The 21,048-nt window shown below is 37.3% G+C and overlaps 1 protein-coding gene across 8 annotated transcripts in view; it reads right to left on the bottom strand.

The window, feature by feature from the left end:
• Positions 1 to 21,048, bottom strand: part of CNKSR2 (connector enhancer of kinase suppressor of Ras 2) — a 207,655-nt gene that overhangs the window by 98,521 nt on the left and 88,086 nt on the right. For 5 of the 8 annotated variants that reach the window (XM_066545420.1, XM_066545422.1, XM_066545426.1 and 2 more), the window contains exons 7-8: positions 17,226 to 17,285; positions 12,472 to 12,540 (exon numbers count right to left, since the gene is read on the bottom strand). The exons of 1 other annotated variant lie outside the window; for it this stretch is intronic. In XM_066545420.1, the coding sequence (XP_066401517.1) occupies positions 12,472 to 12,540; positions 17,226 to 17,285 (129 nt within the window). The remainder of the gene's footprint in view (positions 1 to 12,471; positions 12,541 to 17,225; positions 17,286 to 21,048) is intronic. 2 more of the 8 variants (XM_066545421.1, XM_066545423.1) reach the window with 1 other exon arrangement.

Raw genomic sequence — 21,048 nt, 5'->3', positions numbered from 1 at the left:
TTCAGAATTCCACTTCAGTTACACGTAAGATACCCTTTAACTACAATTTGGTTTTATTCTCTCTAACATCTCCTTTCTCATTACCACAGTTAAAAATTTGCAACTTCTAATCATCAAATTTTTTGGGCAGAATTTTCTAAGTTCCTATCATATCCTTGCCCATTGTACTGCAAAAAGGACAGTAACAAGAAAGTTTCAACACTGGTTTGAAAATTCAATATATATGTAAGAGGACTGTATTAGCAGACAACTTCACTTATACTAAAATAACCTGAGCAATTTATTTTGAAAATAGTGCACTATGCTGACCAGGTGGCCATTTTTATGGGGCAAGGAAGATACTGTTGCTTGTTTTAACATAAAATTACATTGTTAAACTAGTGCCACCTGGAAGCAGCAGCCAGGAGAGGTGTCTGATGGCAGCCTAAGCCCGGCATTGTGTTTCGCTGCCCACGCCTGAAACCCTGCGCAGCTCATGGCCACCAGGACAGCCACTGGTGCCCTGAGTGTCTTGGTGAGATGGTTTTGCCAACATTACAGCAGCTCTGCTGGAGGAGTCTGCCAGGGCAGGGAGGGACACAAGGGGTGACCCACACCTATGGACTGGAGGCCCAAGGCCAGATCCACAGTGTTTCTGGGGTGGCACAGGCAGGGGCACCACACTCCCAAAGCAGAGGGAACCCTGCAGAAAGACACAGCCTGCACACAGGGTGCCTACAGCACCAGCATCAGGCCACCTCCACATTTCTCATTCATTCCACCACTTCATGCCCAGGGACTGTGGCCAGGCTGGGAAGCCTCACCAGGGTGCTCCAGAGTCACTCAGGACACCCAGGTTCCTTCAGCAGGGCAAGAGTGGCGCATGGGAGGGACAGCCCTGACACATCCTCCTCCTGTCCTTGCCAAGCACCCACTAACCCAAACCACAGGAAGCTTTAGCAAAGGGTGCTGTTAGAAGTCCCCATCCACCACCCGGAAAAAAACATGCTTGTGAGCAAGCTGAGATACATTTAAAAGATCTCTATGCTTCTTTGGCTTTCAGAAAGTCCATCTGGATGACACAATAGCCTGAAATTAAACTTTTATTTTGAATTCCTATTCTAAGTTGTCAAGAATTTTACTTTTAAATAATTAAAAGTTGTTCTTAAATAGGTTTTCCCCCCCAAATTAACCTATTACCCCCTTATGACAAGCTTAGAAGATTGGCAATAATCTTGCTTTTTCTGAAAGTAACCACAACCATTCATTGAATCTTTTTGTCACTCAGCTGCACTCATGACAGTATTCCCATAGTCCTGTGCTCATTCATGAGTACTGCTGTAGGTTATGATCCAGAAAGGAGATCTGTAAAGTATTTGAGCAGGCAGCTCAAATACAATTGGATGGCCCTGCACTAACTATTTTTAGGATGCTATGAAATAACCTACAGTCTGAAAAATCTATGACTTGTATCCCCAGAGAACGGCTACATCATTTAAAAGCAGTGTGCAAACCCAATACACAGTGCAACTACAGCATTGAGAGGGTGGGATAACAGACAAATGGTAAAGAGAACAGAGTTCTTATTTTTACAGGCATAATTCTATTCTAAGGGTGACCCATGAAAGTTACTGAAAGCTTCCTGCATCCATGAAAACAAAACTGTTATTTTTTTTTCCATTACTTTAATTATTTCCTGACTTGCAGATTTTTAAAAGGTAAAAGTAGTAATATCTTTACGCTTTTGAAGGAAAAATAATACCTTGCTGCTAAATATAATCTGCTACGCCATTTCCTATTTTCTAACTATGGGAATATGCAAAATCCACTCTAGTGTCTAATTTTAAAAAGTTAGTGGACTGGGAAGATAAACAAATTTTTTTTTTTTTCAATGTTCCCTGTAATCAGTTGCATGCACCCAGAGTACTTTGACTGATCAACATTTCAGGCTTCAACTCTTCAGCTAAAAAACCTGAACAATTTCTAGGAGCAAAAATGCATTCACCTTAAAAAATAGGTTTTTTTAAGACTTCCATATCAAACACTATCTTGCATTTAATGAAAAAAAAATAGTGCATTAAAAAAAAATCCCCAACACTGCACTTCAAATAACAAATATCAAACATAGCACATTGTTAAGCAACTCAGAATCTCACAAGAAATTCAACAGCGTCATGCTGTTAAATTGGCAAACTGATTTCCATGAACACTGGCCAGGAACAAGCTCAGTCAGCTACTAGCCCCATGAAACAAATGTAAGTAGCAAGTATCTTCTTCCCTTTCCTTTGCTGCAGATGCCTGAAAAGGTGAAAAATTAATGGAAAGCCATAGGTCTTCTGTCTCCAGAAAATATAACTAGTGAGGAAACCACAAAAGGATGTTTACAGCATGGACCACCACAGAGGTGAAAGCTGTGTCTGTATGCAGTAGGGGAGGCAATGTCAGGAGAGCAGGAGATGTCTTTTCAGGGATTTATCCAGGTTCTTAAGCTAGCATGATAATAGCATCCCACTTGCATAATGGTTTTCTCCTGAAGAGGAGAGGTTAATAATACTGTGATTGCATAGGCTGCAATTCTAATTAAAGAGTATCTTGGCTACATTATTTAAATCAATGCAATTCTAATTCGATGTTAAAAGTCAGTTCTGTGCATCCTTAAAATGTCACTGATCATACTGCACTGTATCATTGCCCAAAGTCACAACAATAAAGTTTGTATGTAAAGTACATTGAAAATATCACATCTCTTACTTGAATAATTCCTGATATTTCACAAAATCTTCTGCTTACAACCACCAAACCATGAAATAAGTGATTTTTAAATTCATTTTTGGCTATGTACACTAAAGATCACAATTAAGAGACTTTCCCAAGAATAAACTAAGTTAGGATCCAAAGTGAGAGTGCAGAAATCACCACCTCTCATTAAGCTGCCCTAAACACATTTCCTTGTCAGAACACACATCTGACTCAGAGCTTAACTTCCACAAGTACAGCAAAGTACCACCAGAATTCAACAATCTTGAAAATATTAGTAACATGAATACAGAGCACCTCAGTATAGGAGGCAACCATCTGTATTATCCATGAGGGAACTAAAATGAGATTTATCCAGAAACAGAGAATCAGTTTTGTACTGAAGCTTGGACACTGTTAATAGCAATGCTTACCTTTCATTTTGTACTGATACAATCAACCTTCAGCTCAGAGCTACCCCATTGCTTTTGAGTCATTGCTAGTACAACATCCTAGAACAAATAAATGAGCATATTTGTTGGAAGAGCAGACTCCAACTTTATGGGTTTGGTTATATATTTTACAGACATAAAGGTCAGTTACTAGGTACAATTTCTAAGGAAGAAGGGTCTCATTTCCCCATTTTAGGGTATGGCTCTAAAAAATGGGGTTGGTTCCAGCTCAGATTTGGTGCACCTCTGAAATTCGAAGCGTTTTCCTTCACTTGGGTACCTGCAGTGTGGCAATTATAAGGCATCTGTCTCTTCAACCAGGAGCACAGATAATCAGAAAAGACAGCTACTGGCAATTTGAAAGGTTTTTACTCAACTCTCCATCTAGTTTCAGAACATGGATCTCTGCACTTTCTAGCCTCAGAAGGACTAAACTCAGTCAAATATTTTCAAATACTACAAAGGTGTTTCAAGCACCAAGATGTGCATAACTTCCATGGGGGCAAAGCACTGTGCTGATGGGACTATGCAAACACAAACCCCAATCATACAACAGGCATGAAACCATTAGCTCCTTGCACTGGCATATGAGCAATGAGGGCTCTGGTCCCAATTCCCACACACCACTTTATGTAATATAAATGCAATACAAACTAACACATGCTGCAGAGAACAGGGTCTGGGAGCCCTGTTGTGATGAGCAGGCCCTACCCATTTCTTCAGCAAGGACACAGAAATTAAACTCTTATGAACAAAGGTGCTGCCACTAGAGTCCCTGCTTGGCCTCATTTTCAAGGGCTTCCAGGGAATATATGGAGAGCCCAGGCTCTCTTCATTTCAGCAGGGCTTCTGCCAAAGGACAGTATCCCCCCAGCCTAGAAAGAGGCATTTCAGCATCCTTGGGTGGCCTCTGGTGAATGCTAAGAAATCTCAAGTGCTATCTAAACAGGCACAAAGAGCTGGTGGCAGGAGCTGGAGGCTGAGGCAGAATTTAGGCAGACTGGGTCACACCCTGCTTTCTCACCGATTAAGCTGCAGTATAGATATGGATGGCTTCCCTCCTCCTCAGGGGAGAGGAAGAGCCAAGTTCTCCACATTTCATGTGGCATAAGTAATGTGCTCTTCAGAAGTGACCCTGCAGTATTAACCCCCAGCCACATTTGCCGTACAGGAATTCATTTTTGCGGCCTTGTGCTTCATCTCACCATGGGAATTTGACTTGTGTGTGTGCATTGCACAGTCTCATCCCCAAATGCTTGTCCTGGAATTACAACAAACATATGGAAACATACATGCATACACATATGCATATTTCTTTCAGATTAGATTTACATTATCAAAACTTATTATTTTAGAATGATTCCAGTGAGTCAGTAATTCCAACAGTCTTTGACCTCCCGCAGATTTCCAGTGTATAAATAAATTACTTGAGATCCCCAGCTAAAGTGCTGTTGCCCTTGAAGCAGATGTTTCTTGAGACTGAATTCATACAGTGAAAATAAATTAAGCCATTACATAGAAATTGTCAAAAAATCCCAGAATTAAGGACACTAATCACCAAGCAAACTGAAAAAAAAAATCCAAATTGAAAATAAGCCTGTAAGCAAACTTATGCAGCATCACTTAGCTAAAGGGAGGACAGGGATATGGAGTTAAATGAATTAGTCTTAAAAATGCAGGAATTATGTAGTCGTGATAGAGCTTTTCTTTTTTTTTCATTTTACTTCCATTAAAATAATCTACCATAGACTATGTACTCTGTTCAAGCCACTGAGTTGTTTGAATCCAGTACTAAGTTTTTTTAAATAAAAATTTACGTGCTCACAGTACATTTACTCAAATCATAGAATTTCCCTTGCTTTATTTTTTCCTCCCATGGGAGCACGGATTTGCTTTTCTTACTGTTTTGATCTATTTTTACAACAACTATCACTGTCTTACACTTCCTCACAGTTAGCTCCTAATTTCATCAGAATAAGACAACAGATTATGCAACAGAACATCAGGCTTGCACCTGAAGATCAGCTGTGTCATGTACACAGCTGTTACCTGCACAAAGCAGAGAAGTATTCAAAATTATTCCATCTTAACTCATATATGGACCAGGCTGTGCACGACTGTAATGTCAGTTGTGTTAATATGCACAACATTGAAGACATCTCTCCCTAAGCTTTCATCATCTTTTCTACAGTGTAGTTCAATTTTCAGCAACCTCAGTTAAAAGGAAATTATTAGCAGCAGAATAATACCTGCCTTCCTTCCCAAATACACACACCTGAACATACACTAACAGTAAGCCTTTTTAACCTCCTCTTATGAGACAAAAAGAGGTACATAATCTATATTCTGTTCTACAGGCATCAAAAATGTTAACAATAGAAAACTCTAATTCTACTTAATATCTGCTACCTGGCAAAAAAATACTCTAAGTATATATTCTGAAATAATCATTTCAACTGCAGAATTTACAGTATTCTTACTATAGAGAACATACTGTTAAAATTTTAACTGCCTGCAAATACAAATTGTACCAAGATTTGGAGCCAGCAGCAACTACTGAGAATATGAAAATAATTTTTATCAGCAATATATGCAAAACATTTTGGCAATATATTGTCTTTCAATATTTATGTTGAAAATATTAATACCATTTAGAGCACCACATAAAGGGTTTTTTTTTCCTATGGAAATGCTTCCATGTGGGGAAAAAAACCAAAACAGAAAAAACTCTCTAAAATAAAACCATTAAAATACATCATCTTCCAGTGTGTTCTGTGCAGAAAGATGAATTTATCAATTAGGTCACAAAAATACTCCACAGAACACTGCAGCAGTTTTTAGCAAACACATCCTCAGGAGTATAGTCCTAAGTATAGCTTGTATAAAAATACTAGACTCAGATATGGACTCAGAAACGTGGCTATTGTCAGTGGTGACACTATGAATGCCCACCAGTGACACACAGAAAAAGTCAATTGGTGTCTGCAGAGGATTTTTTACCACAATTACCCTGCTTTTAAAAGATACTTTGGTGCCCAAAAGTCAGCCCAGGTGTGTATTCCTAAACAATAGCTGTACAGAGCAATTTATGTCCTCAACTACTAAAGAATTTTTTCCCCCAAAGAAAAATAATTTAAGAACTCAGTTATGAATTTTGTCTGCTGTATGTTCATATAATCACACAAGTAAAGTACCAGGGCTCAATAGCAGTAGAGTTGTCCATTCTGGGGTACAGCCAGGACAGAATAAAAGAAATCTGGTTTTGACTGAGCTGTAGGTCAGCAAATGGTATTTGGTGAGCAAGACCACAATCAGCTGGCAGGGAATACCTCTAGAAATACAATGTATGGGTACTGAAGCCATGTCCCAGTCCTATGTGATGAAGAGCATCTCTTGTTGCACCAACTTCTTTTTGAGAGAACTTCCTGAAAGGACTTGAACAGCAACATCAACCTTTCAGTGCTTGACTGTTCACAGCTCCATCAGTTCCACACCAATCCCATAGATGCGGTTTACCATGCCCAGCACATGTTCTAGAGCACCAAACTGCAGCAGAGGGTCGGGACCAGGTGCTCTGGAGCACACAACCAAGAGCACACTGGATGTGAGATGCCAGTGCCCAGGCTACAGGACCAAATGTGCCAAAAAGTATGGACCCCTTATCCTGGCAAACTACAAAGAGTTTAGAACAGAGCGCTACAGAACTAGGTTACTTCCATAAAGACTTCCATGAACATTTCTGGATAGCCCTATAAAGGTTATAAATGTAAATTCCACCTTTAAAACTAAATATTTTTGTTAACATTTACCAAACTTCTATAAACAGAGAAAGTCCAAGAATTCAGAAAGTATTAAAAGCATGATTTGGGAGCTGTTCCTCTATCTCCTCCTCCATAAAACCCCATGCATGACAGCAACAGAAGGATATTCAACAAAAAGCTTATTTCCCTCAACTTTCATGAACTTGCTGCATTTTTTTTTGTTCAAGTCAAGTCTCACAAGAAAATAAAAGTACTGTTTTAAATAAAGATGTTGTGAATGGAAGTTATATAAGGTGTCAAATACCTTATGTTAAAAGCTGGAATGACCTGGCTGTCCCCTCCCTTGTACTGTTGATGCCTTAAGTTTTAGCTTTCATATTTTCCAGATTCTGTACTGCATTAGTACATAACTCTGAACTTCATATAAAGTGTCAGCAGGTTCTCTTCACAGTTTAGTTAAGCAAAACAATCCTTTTCCAGCCTGAGAACCAAGGACACCATTGCAGCTTCAGGCCCAAAAAGTTTAAACAGCACTGAATTGAGGAGAGCAGTCTGAAAGAACAGGACTTCATAACCTGAAGCTGTAATTGGACAATTAACTCCAGTATGTAAATGGACCAAAACGTACAAAAGTGTGAAAACTCTTGACCCATCATCCATCTTGGGTGGAGCCTTGGCCAGGCTCTTGTACTGCCCAAGGTGTGTGCTTTGAAGGCCTTTTAATAAATACCTTCTTAAGTTATTCCTTGAACACTGTCTAGCCTCTGTTCCAGGTAGCTTCTCAGGGCATCACTGTTCCAACCCACTTCCCCACTAAGGCTCTTTAGAAATACAGACTCATTAAAAGCCAAGCTAACAAGGCCATAAATGAAATACCTGTGTTAACAAAAGCCTAGCTGGATCCGAAACAGTGAAGAAAAACCAAACAAATATTTGCAACACAATTTTTCTACTTAGAGGTATTTTGTTTGGCTGTCCCCCCAGAATAATAAGCCATCTACTGAAAACTCCATTTTGGGTGCATACACTCTAGAGATTCACTTGGACCCCAAGTTCAGAATTTTTTATGAGCTGGAATTTACCGTCTTCCAAAAAATCCTAAGACATTCTGTAGAAGTTGAACTTTCCTCACTAATTGTACAGTAAAACTTAAAAATCTGTTCTTTCATTTTCCTAAACAAAGATTTAATTTAGGATGAGTATCTTGAAAGGCATCATATCCTTAAATGCATATCCTTCCAACAAAGCAAGGTATGATCTTGTAAATGTATCTGTCATGCTTCAGAATAATTTTAGCAAAATCTCCTCTAAGTTTTTGTACTGTAAATATCAAAAGAGTTCCTGTAAGTGTATTATGTGGACTTGGTTTGGCACACTGGAGTTTCCACAGTAAGCAATCTGCTGTTTAAAAGCTAAGTATTATCTACTACAAATTGCCAAGATACCAATTCCAACTTATAGGTGCCAAGTACACTAAACCTACCAGCTTCTACATGCAACAGATTGATAATTGACCATAGTCACCTATTTTTTCCCCATCATCAATATTTACATAACTTCTGATGAGTTTTAGCCAACACACACAAATTTTGGGAATCCATAACTCTATCACATCATATCAAATGTGTATTAAATCCATAAGTCGTATCATAATGGTATTCAAATTATATGCAATATGCCAAATATGCCTCCAAAATAAAAAAAAACTATTACACACAAGAACAGACTGTTAATTAAAAATCCTATACCATCCTGAGTCTGTGCATCCCCGTTCTCTGCTTGCAGTATTTTTTCTACTGTTTTATCACTGATAACAGCAACCCGAAAGAATACTGTGGAGAGTACTAATTCATTTAAGCAGTAATACAGCACTTTTAGTTCCTTAAAGAAAGGACTATCCTGAGCCAAAATAAGCTCTTGAATTATATATGGGCAGAAACATGAGTGTTGCAATGAATCAATTTGCAGTGCAAATTCTGAAATATCCAAATGAGGAAGGTGTTTTTCCTTGTTTGTTTACATTGGAAATATTTTAGACATGCAGGCTTTTAGACAACATTAAGGATGGAATTTGCAGGAAAGTTTAGAAGACATTGTCTAAATCCTTTGAATCTTAATAGAAGAGTCACAGAATCACAGAATCTTTTGGGTTGGAAGGGACCTTAAAGATTACCTAGTGTTAAACCCCCTGCCATGGGCACCGACATCCCCACAAAACCCAGTCCAATCTGGCCTTGAACATTTCCAGGGATGGGGCATCTACAGCTTCTCTGGCTAAGTTTTTCCAGTCCTTTACAAGCCTCTCAGCAAAGAATTTCTTCCTAACACCTAATATAAACTTGTCCTCTTTCAGTTTAAAGCTATTCCTCTTGGCCTATCAATAAAGGCCCCTCATAAAAAGTTCCTCTCCAGATCTCTTGCAGCCCCTTCAGTTATTGGAAGGTGCTACACAATCTCCCCAAAGCCTTTTCTTCTCTAGGCTGACAACCCCAACTCTTTCAGCCTGTTCTCACAGGAGAGGTGTTCCAGCCCTGGGATCATCTTCGTGATGTCCTCTAGACTTGATCTAACAAGTCGATGACTTTCTCATATTGGAGGGAGTTATAACCCTTAGTTACAGAGCTACTAAAGAACAGATCTGTCCTGTAAAGCAAAACTGACACAGAATATCCACATAGCTATTTAACCCCAAGAAACCACTATTTACAGGACAATTTTCTGAACATTAACTTTTCACTGACTTTAGGCCTAATATTTCTTTTTTTAATTTAGAAGATTCCAATAGTCCAAACATCCTGCCAGCAACAAGTGGAATAATCCTGTTATGCATGTTTTATATTGAATAGCAAACAATCTAATCACTTTAAATTCTTTGATTTCACTGCCAAATGAAATACTACAAAGATTAAGCATCACTACAAGGAGAGGATGTCAACAGATAACTTAAAACAATTTGACACCCAGTATTAGGACATGCATAATGATAAATCAGTATAAATCACTTAACCATTCTCCTATTTTGTCATGCTGCTTATTTGAAAGCCAGTGGACTTTCTGAAAAAGCAGCCTTTTCATAGTTATTACAATATGACCCTTGTAAAAAGTATTATCTAACAAGTTGGAATTTTAAACCAATTGTATGGAACTTCTCTTCCTCATATTTGTATTTACTCTCTGAAATATAAAGTACAAAAGACAGAAATTAATTTCAATTTGACAGATAAATACACTGAAATAACTGAAGAAATTTTTTTTAAAAGGGGGTTTTAACTCTAAAAGACATTAAAGTTATTTTTTTTTCATTTTGAGTCCTCATTTACAAGACATGAGCTTAATAACAGCTACATGTGAATAACACTCCCTTATAGCTTTAGAATTAGATATTTTAAAAAATCAGATATTTAAACAATTTAATCAGTTATTTCTATGGTCAGTACTAGTGATATAAGTATTATGAGTTACATATGATATGTATGATATGTACATATGATATATAAGTTATAGGGAGCAAGTTGTCCTGTATCTGCCGCTGGTGAGTAGTACATCAAGTGTGAAAAAAATCAATGAATAGTAAAAACAAAATGTAGTATCTTCAGAATTATTAATCTCCTGAGCAAGAGTCAGTGTAAGGAATAATACCTCTTCCCAGAAAAATAGATTTCTAGAACTGGACAGTAAATTCCTCATGACAGGGGCTGGAGTACAAAAGGTTTTTCTTAGATTCTTATCAAATTCTGCAGAATCTATAGAAAAAAAATATTTGGGCTTTATAAAATTGAAGAGTGAATGCAGTGTACTTTTGCAAAGGTAACATAGGAGGTACTATCAGATTTCTAAGAAAATCCTAGTTGACTTTCACTGTGGAAAATTAACATTAGAACACAAGAAAATTATTTGTATACATTGTGTACAATATCAATGATGACAACTATTTCAATTATATTGTTGATACAACAAAGAAAAGCAAAGTAAATGTGTGGTTTAGTCTATTACTATATATATTCACCATTTAAACTAAGTTTGTCTCAGCTCTCTATGGTCCCTTCTACCTAAAAATAAAATTATTTCTCTCTGTGCCTCTGAAAATACTTCACTTATGCAAAAGCCAAGACACTCAAATCCTACATTAAATATTCCATCCAGGTAGGTAAGAAAGCTTATCTTAGGGACAGTCAAAACATTACTGGTAGTGTTAGGGTTAAGAATCTGATCTTTCCATCAAATAAATGCAGTGTAGATGTGCTAAGAAAACTAGAATAACTAGAATAAATACCTAGCCAACTGGAAATTTTCAAGTTAACTAGGCAACTTTACAGCACCATCAGAAATTTTTGGGAAAAATAGCTAGCTAGTACTAAATGTTTAATGATGTGCTTCTTCAGATGTGTATACATTTTAATAGCCAAAATAGTAATGCTCTAAAATGTTTTTCAAATTAAATTGATGTCATAAGCTCCCTTAGTGCAGAACGCCAGAGAAATTAGTCATCAACTGTACATGAAAAGTAATCATAGGATACGATACTTAGAAAGAAGCTGTATAGCCAAAACAGTATTAGAATTCACCCTGAGCTGCTTGGATTTATCAAATTTCATTGCATAGCTCCAAAGATAGCTTCTCATCTCTTAAGGTCCACATATGTACAGTTTATTTGATTTCAAACTTAACTGGAAGGTATAGTGAAATATTACCCTAATCTGTGCAGAGGAGCTGACATGATGTACAATGGCCTAAAGCTGGAAGTGGAGCCCCATATGGAATGACAAAACACAACTTTTAACAAATGGCTGCTGCACTAATACCATATATTGACTTTCACTACTCTCAAGAAACTTCATACTTTGGGAAAAGAATAGCTGCTTTCTACATTGTAACTCCATCTTTTCTCTTAGAAAGCCTCACCTCAGAAAAGGTAAATTAATTTTAACAGTTCACTAATCCTAAATAAAATCACTAGGCACTAACAAGTATCTGTTCCCACAAAGGGCAATTTGCATAGTATTAGTTTTCTTGACTATCATATCTGAAAGGTTTGTTTAATTTTAAATTCCAAGTTTAAAACTTCTCTTTACATTAGGTCAACCACCCTATGTACTCCTATGGGAATTTCACATGCTTGTCTTCTTAAAAACCACATTCTACACTTTCCAGTGTGTTTGAAAAGTAGTAAGTTTTCCAACCTCCAGGAAGCATTCTTGATGTGAAACCCATATGGGCACAGTATTTCCAACTCCTTGCATCCCTTCAACCCAAAATTTCCATTACACTTAAACCAACTTGTGCATGGGCAAGCAGAAAACAGCCTAAGAGATCTCCCAAGACATAGATATTTAGCCTAACTTGGTATCTCCTGTAATGTTCAGATGATCAGGGTTTAGCTAAAGACTTAAAAACTATGTGGTTTCAAAAGAGAAAAGGAAAATTTAGATGTTAGAAGAAATAATGATTTATAAAAAGACATTTTTCTACACAATTCTTCTCTCCACATGCTATGTGCCCCAACACCTCTAACTCCAATTGACACAGAACATAGTTATACATACCACAGTTTGGTGGTTAACTTGAATCACTTCATCCCCAGCATGGATTTTCTTGCACCGATCTGCAGGTGACTGAATTTAAAATAAAAGAGATGATCAAGAATACAGGTCTTACCAGTCATCATCTCTCTTTCAGTAGTATGATTGCTAAGCTATGTAAATCAGGTTAGATTGATGGACATTCTACTGTGAAATAAAGAATTAAAGAAATATTTAAAAAATCAGTTTGTTCTTGTGGGAAAAAATTGATATGCACTATTCTACACAATAAAATCACATGTTAAGAAAGGTATGAATATATACAGTAACTGAGTCCTAAGGATTTCTTCTGAATTTTATCCTTCCAAAAGGATGCTTTAATCTGCCGGACATATCTTAATTCTCAAAACTCAATCTCTGGCTGACTTTTGAACCTAACAAGACTAGCTGACAATGCTTCATAAATTTCATAAAATTGTCTTTTTATTCTACAACATTTCAATATGTTGCAGAGAGCTGTAGTAAATTACTGTTCTGCAAAGAGTGCACAAGATGAGAAGATTGGGTTAGGCACAATCTAGGAAGAGCAAATAAGTTAATGGTAACTGTGGTTTTGGAACACTGTCAGGGTGAAAGAAATGTAACCATCATCAGAATCCTACAGTGATCACACTTTCAAAAAAGCAAAGTTGTTTTGTACTTTGCTTTTGCCTCAAAAAAATTCTCAGTGAGAACAGCAACAAAAAACCAAATAAAAATAAAAACTGCCTCTTTCATTAAAATGAAAGCCCTACAAACATTCCCTTCTCTCTTTACAGTAGACCAATTGTTTTCTGAGGGGAATAGTTTTAAGTTCAAAGGAAAATAAATTCCTTCAGTTTTTCAGAGTCACACTTTAATTTTTTTCACAATACCGTGGCTGCCAGAAGGCACTTAATCGACTCCACAGTAGAAGGTGAGACTGACAGTTTGAAAAAAGAACCCAAAGGAAACATGTTGCTCAGGAGCAGATTTCAAAAAAACCCCTGCTATTAATTTTATTTTCAGGGGTGAAATTAATTTAATATTCAGGTGAGATAAGAGGTCATCTAAAGAAAATGCTCCACACCTGAAATGTGGACTTTTTGTAATAACCTATGTAATACATCCCCATTCAAAACACATGTCCCACAGCTAAACCATGACTTTCTAGTTCAATTGCACACAATTGATGGCTTATGTTAAGGACAGTGTACAAATGAAAGATAATCCAAGAGACATGAAAGCCTGCAAGAAGGGCCACTCATGACTCATTCCTAGCAGACATTGCACAGAACATCCTAAATCAAACTGGGCTGGTAATATCATTTTACTTTATATAAAGAACACCAGCCTTGATATTTTGGCACTATTTAAGCAATAAAGGTATTGTCTGAGTGACCTGGGGAAAAATTTAACACTGGTGATTATGTCCTAATAATCTGTCTTCTGTCTGCCATTTCACTACTCACACTTATTCATTCATACCTCTAAAATCTTTATAATCCTCCTATGTAATACAGCTATTTTAGCTGAGATGTAGTTACACCTAAGACTTTTAAAATGCAAATACAAGTGAATTCCGTGTCATTACCCTTGACCTCTTCAGGACTTAATTATGATACATCCTTTGCTTTACAGTGTCTTCAGCATTTCAGCTTAAATCTTGAAAAAAAACAGGTCAAGTTTGCCAAGACATTAAAACATGGTCTGAGAATCTTCAGACTGGAAAAGTCTATGTTAAAAAATGCCTCATTGCAATTATGCCTCAAATACAAGGTGAGGTAAAAAAAAAACAAACTTAGAAAGATATGTCAAGGCTGTGGTCTTATGAAGGGGTTGTAACTCCTGTTCCTTAATTGCTTTTTCCTCTCCAGTAAAAAAGAGACATTGCTTGTAAAACAGTATCTTTTATCATGGCTATTCATGGAAAACAGAGGAGAATCAATAAGGTCTTTCTTTTTTAGATGTATATGTTGATCATTAAGCACAGAATCCACTCATGAAGTCCTACTAGGAGGAACAAAGTGTGCCACACCACAACTGCATCCTCATTAGCTGGTAAATCAGTTCAACAGGGAGTTGAAGAGATAGAAGCACCTGTCACTGAGGCTCACGCATCAGTAACTAAAAGCTATCCAGAATCTGCTTAGATTTATGCTTTAGAATAAATTCAGTTTTGCCCTTTAGGCTAAATGTCTTTTTCCTATTCCCCTGGTATACCCACACTGTCTGAAAGTCCAGTTTAGAGGCCCTGGAGCACAACTGCTGCATGCCCACAGTGGAGATTTTGGTAGTATTTCTTCTGAAAATCTCTCTTCCCTGTGATCTAAGGGCACAGTGCAAAGCAAACCAGACCACAGTAAGTACTGACACTAGGAGCTCCCCCTTCAAAGCCACATTCCTGCTGGAGATGCACTGCATGCTATTACTTTACAAAAATGCTCTTTTTTACTGGAAAACCAAAGGACAAAATGGTCTTATTTGAAGGACACATTCAGTTTGTGAATTGAAAGAATCTCTCCAATATGGTCTAGATGGGCTACTCAATAAGGAACCTAAAATCTTTCATTGGACCAAAACACCCTTTAGATTGTTATTTCCAAACAAAAGACAGAAGACAGGAGCTGGAAAGATAAGCTTGCTCTAAGGCTACAGGGCCACCAGAGAAAAGCCCTTACAGGGCAGTGACCTGTAAGGAACACTGCTCTCTCTCAGTCCAAGCTTCAGAGCTCAGTTGCTTTGATCTGCAGGGCTAATGGGTTGGAGAAGATGAATTTTAATGCCAAACAGTAAGATCCAAACTCTAATGGGCTTTGCAGCTGGACATCAAGCACCTCAAAGGCCAGACAGAAAAAGCAGAACTGTCATTACAAAACTACTCTCTTACATTATTGTGGAGAGCACTACCATGATATGGTGTTTAATACAGACACATGTTCTTCTCCAGGATCATTCAGACAATTGGAAGAGAAGGGTTAGAAATTAAAAGGACACAAATTTTTGTTGAAATGCAAGAGAATTCGGATTCAAACTGTACTGCAAAGAGTAAATGTGTTGAGGCCAGCAGGTCAGATCACATATGCACCATTGTGATCTTATTCTGGACATGCTGCTTAGGTATTTCTCCTCCCATCTACCAAAATCAAAACTCTGTGTGCTTTTGTGTGTGTGTGTGCGTGTGTGCTAAAGAAAGCAGCTAGAAACTGTGTTCTTAAAAGCAGGAGACACCCCTTCTTTCTCTAAAGCACTACTCATTTTCACAACTGCTTTAACACACAGCAGCTTTTTCCCTTGATAACAGTGCAGTGTCTTGGTCTGTGAGCACCTCCAGGGTGTCACAGTGAGTGAAAGAGTCAGTAACAAGAGCAGAAGAGTCATCATGACTGAAGCTTCCTGACATAGCTTTAAATTATATTCATGAATCACAAAAGATAAGGGTTTTGAGGGAATGCATTAGTATTTTATTTTTATCTTTGCCCCTGGGAAATTAAATCCATTAGCAAGTTATGGAAAGAAATTGTTCCTTCTTTAATTTGAGAGATTCAACTGTAAAAATTGTTTTTTATTTCATATATTTTCTAGATTAAGTTCAGCTGTAGTTCTGTTTGGTTTGTTTAGTTTTGCTAATTTCACTAATCATGTCTATAGCTGTAGGCCTGACTCTCTAGAATTTTTATTTTCCTTGAAATTCCTTACTTTTTTTTTAATTCCAAGACAGATCACATGCACACAAATTCTACATCAAGTATTATCTATTGGTTATGACCCATGGATATTCTGCCCACAGCAGAAAACAGAAAGGAGAAAGGCTATCAGACTGCAGCTCCTATGAAAGGATGAAAATAATATTCCTATTTTATTGAGATGTTAACAGAACCTCACTGCAGATCAGATGCAGCAGCTGTAAATGTCATGTAGGTAGTTTGCACATCCCACAGGATGACACAGTAGCATGATAAAACAAACATTTCTGACAGCTTCATTTTAAGAAAATGCCATCAAAATCTTTCAAAGGAATTGACTAAACCACTATGGAACAGTTCAGTGTTGTTTAGTGATTGTTCCAGATTAATTGAAGACCAAGGGTAGAAGCCTTTTCCTCCAAAATTATAATTTTTCTCAACTCCTAACAGACAGCCAGTTCCCTAAATATAGTGTACAAGGGAAGGAGGTTGTATTTCAAAGGCTTTTGAAAAGTAGTCTGTTATGTTTTACTTGCTCTTTAATGCCTTCAGTGAGAATTAGTACACTGGTAATAAGTGCTCCTTTCCATAGGCATTACTCAGAAGTTCATGCAGAAATACATGGTTATTTGTCAATGTGAAGGGATGTCCATTTCCATGCACTCATTTCTTAAAAAAATGAAGCTTGATAGATGGAAAATATAAAAGCTGTTTGTCTAATACTGCAGCAAACTTCAGCATAACAGTCTAAATATAATATAGACATTTATCTTTTATTCACAGAGCAAAGTAACTCCAAGACAGCTGCTTCCTGTCGGGATCAACTAGAGCATTTTAGGTGTCTTGCAAGAACACATGAAGACTGGTTCTCTTGGTCCCTAACTGGGAACAACTCTTTCAATTCTGAGGTAGACAAGCACAAGCATCTCTGCTGTCCAACATGCCATTGGTTCTTAACAGCCAACCAGCACAAGTTTGCAAGCAAAATGTAGTTTATGGCAAAGGGAAAGCATTAACCACAGGAAAGGTCAGAAAGGCTTCCAGGTCTGAACATAGAGTATTAACAATACTTACATTTTCTGTTGTTCCAGTAATTACATGAAGACCATCATATGTTGACTTAATGTACATACCCTAAGAAAAAGACATTATGGGAAAGAATTTTTAAAGTGTTTCACAAACCATCACCATCCAAACAAAACTTGCATATCTCTTAAAGAATCGCTCTTTTCTTTTTGTTTTCTTTAAGACATGTGGACTTTATTGCATGCCATGAGGAATTTGTCTCTGCACAAGAAAGTGCTTTTTTATACACTTCAAGAACAGCCCAAATCATTTTGGCCCTAATTAGCAATAGAAAACTAAAATGTTTATCATAGTTATGTCCATAAATACTTCCCAGTATTTTTAAACACACCTCTTCAGCTACAAATAGAACAATGGCTTCCCAAAAGCCCCAGAATTACAAATTGCCTTAGTATGATCAATATGTCTATTTTGCTTTGAAAACTACATTGAGTTTTAAAACATCTGGAATCTTCAGTAGGCAACACTGCAAACACAACTTTCAAACCAGTGCTTGGAATTGTTCCTGTAAAGTGGCTGTAAGACCTTCTCAATAGCCTCACTCATCCCAATGAACTCTTCAGCTATAAAACTCAATGATGGAAAATTCAACATCAACTTCCTTAGCTACCCTACTTCTTTCAAAAAAATATAAAAAAGGAGGGATAGCTTGTGAACAGACAGAAGTTCCAGCATGGATAGTCCAAGACAGTGTCTCAAATATGCCTTTCCACCAAGCCTCAATTCAAACATTTTAACAACATCTACTATGACACTGAGAGAAGGAAAAAGGAGAGATAATTGGCACATTCTGAGCATTCAATAATTTCTGAGGAATTTCCTTTCCCTCAACCACTTTACAGAAAGCAGGTAAACATTGAGTGCCTGAGTAAACATCCTCTCCATAACCTACTCTTTCTCTTTTTAATCAGAGTGCCACAGAGAAGTCTGTCCCTAGCTGAGGAGCCCAGAGCACTCCCTGGTGAGCAGGGATGGCAAAGAGGCAAAGAAGACAAATTGAGTTGGACTAACCTACATTGGGACCAGAACTGGCACACATTTTGGTAGCAGATATGAGGAAGTACACCCAAATTAACAAAGTAGATAATATCCCCAGTAAAACAAGCCAGGGACTTCCTGAGTTTCTCTGGATAGGGGCTCAAAAGTGAACTCTTATTTTGTTCTGCACAATTACATAGCATTAGTCACATCAAACCCAGTTATCAGGTTCAGCTGCCACAGCTAGAAGGTAAAATAATCCAGAACCTACTAATTAATACATGGTCAGAAACCCCCTGACATCCTTCAACTTCCAGCACCCCTATGAGCCTTCAGCAATTCATCCATTGATTGGCTCCATCACACAGCTTTGCTTAACTCAAATATAGAATGGCTTTTTCATACATTTATCCTCACAACACCCCTGTGAGGTAGGGAAACACTAATAATATACACACATCTTAACACTCATACACAGATATCTTACAGGAAGCATAATGAGCCACACAAGAGGCTGAAATATGTTGGTATCTGTTCCTTGGTACACACACCTACCCTCAAACCACCACTAATGGGGACCTCAATCCCTCTCAGGATCCCCATCCAAGTCACTGGGCCACACAACCTGCAACATGGCAAGAGCTAAAACCACAGTGACCATGGTGCCAGGAACTTTGAGTCAGGTCCCCAAACACAGCAATTTCTGAAGAAAGTCACATTTTTATTTTTATGCACAGTGAGTTACTGCTTTCAACCTTAAACATCAGGGTGAAAGCCAAGGGATAAGTCTCACACTTTATGGTTACACAGTGTTTAGTTTTGTGCAAAGCATTGTTCCAAAGGATAGTAAATTCATCCAAGTGTCCTACCATTCCAGAGGACAATTCACATCCAATCTAGTCTTTTTAATAAATTTAAAAGACTTTGACAATGCAAAAGAGGAGAAAGAACTTTGGCAAAATGTTCTTTAAAGACTAGGATCATGATTTTGCACACATTAAAAAATAGAGGGAAGAAGGAAGCTGAAAAATATCCACCCTAGATTGTATTTATTCCACAAGTGCAAAATTAATAAATGTTATATTTGTACCATGTCACATTACTTTTACAAGAGCCAACATAATTCTTGATATAAGGCAGCTTTTAAATGAGGAGAGATAACCTTTGGCAACACAAAAATAAGCCCCTTTCACCCACGTTTCTTCACTCCTTGTTTTAATTGAACAATATATGGGAAATGGTACAGAGAAGAGAAAAGAACATTTCTGGCTTACAATTGTTTGATCTGGAATGGAAATAAAAATACCACAGACATCTGCAGGTTTTCTTTTCTCTGCCGCCTTGTGGCTGCACAATATCAACAGTACTTTTAGAAATCAAGAATACAGGGGAGATCAGTGTGTGCTCTGTCCATTTGCACTGAAATAAATTGGTAGATACAGTCTTAGATAATCAAAGATAAGTCCCTAAGAATTTACAAGAATCAGTTACACCAGATAAAAGGAAAGATAATTCCTTTTATTAAAATAACCATATGATAACCAACCTAGTAATCAGGAATAAATGTATGCCTAGATTTAAAAATTAGTAACTCATGCCTAATTACATGAGAGATTGTCCTGATCAGTTATGGGTAGAATTCTAATTTCAAACCAATCATTACACTTTATCTTGGTGATTAAGGGTTAGAAAAGAGACCTTTTGTGCTTTTTTTTTCTTTTTTTCCCCCCTTTCTTTCCTTTTGTTTATATTTTTCCAATAATGAAAACAGAATGTGATATATTTATAACATATTTCTCAATAGTTATGCAATGCTAGATGGAAAAAGACAGAAGATACTAATTTCATTTTATCACACATGTAACTGAATTTTTTACTTTGACTCCACTTTCATGGAGCCCTCCAAAGTCGCACGTGCCTCTTTAGCCCCAAACAACTCTCAGAACGCTGTTAATAACTCTTTCCCAGCTCTTCCAGTATTTCAAACTAAAAAATTCAGGAGAAATATCAGAAATAGTAGTGCACCGGAATCCTGGAAAGAGAGTAGGCAGTACACTTAAATCAGCTGCCACACCCTGCTGTATCAATGACTTGTATTTTATGAGCAATTTTTACATTACAGCTTTCTTTTGTGTTTGCTTCAGCAGGCAAAAAAGGAACCCCATATTCTGATGAATTTACCTTTGCGTTTCTGAACCTTTGAGATCACAGTCACTTACCTGGGATTAAAATGATTATATGAACAGGAAACAACTGAAAGTCAAGATTAACCTTTGCTACAGATCTCTGATATTCTGTTCTATATTAAAAATAAAGTTGGAAGTGACTGTTACAGAAAAACTGCCCAAGAAAAACCTGGTTTTCTGCTTTTTGTCTAAATAGATTCACTGTTTTCAGTCAAGCAGCAACATTTTTAAGTCTGTTTCATGGTAAAACATACTACCTAAGCTAGTCAGTTTGGTCTCTTTGTATATCAATAATGTAAAAACATACAAAACTAAATTCTGCTTACTGATAAAGATGAAACAACTTGCAAGTCCATAAAGAAAAAAATAGAAAAAAAAGAAAGGATTACACATGGGAGCATGTTGGTGACTGCAAAGTTGACCACATTAATCCATTTTAAGGCTTTTTAAGTAAGTTCCTATCATGAACTCTTCACCCTTACTGCACAGCCACTGCAGGCTATATCTCTTCCCCCAGCAGCACTCACTGGAGAACATGAAATCAGCCAGTCACAAGACATAAGGATAGAGGGGAAAAAAAAAATGAAAAAAACCCCTCAAAACAACAAAACCAATACCAAACCCCACCCATAACATTGCTTTACCCA

This window comes from Molothrus aeneus, chromosome 2 (assembly GCF_037042795.1).
Source record: "Molothrus aeneus isolate 106 chromosome 2, BPBGC_Maene_1.0, whole genome shotgun sequence".
In the NCBI taxonomy this organism is placed as follows: domain Eukaryota; kingdom Metazoa; phylum Chordata; class Aves; order Passeriformes; family Icteridae; genus Molothrus; species Molothrus aeneus.
Note: the sequence above shows the minus strand (reverse complement) of the source record. Positions and strands in the feature narration are given on the sequence as shown.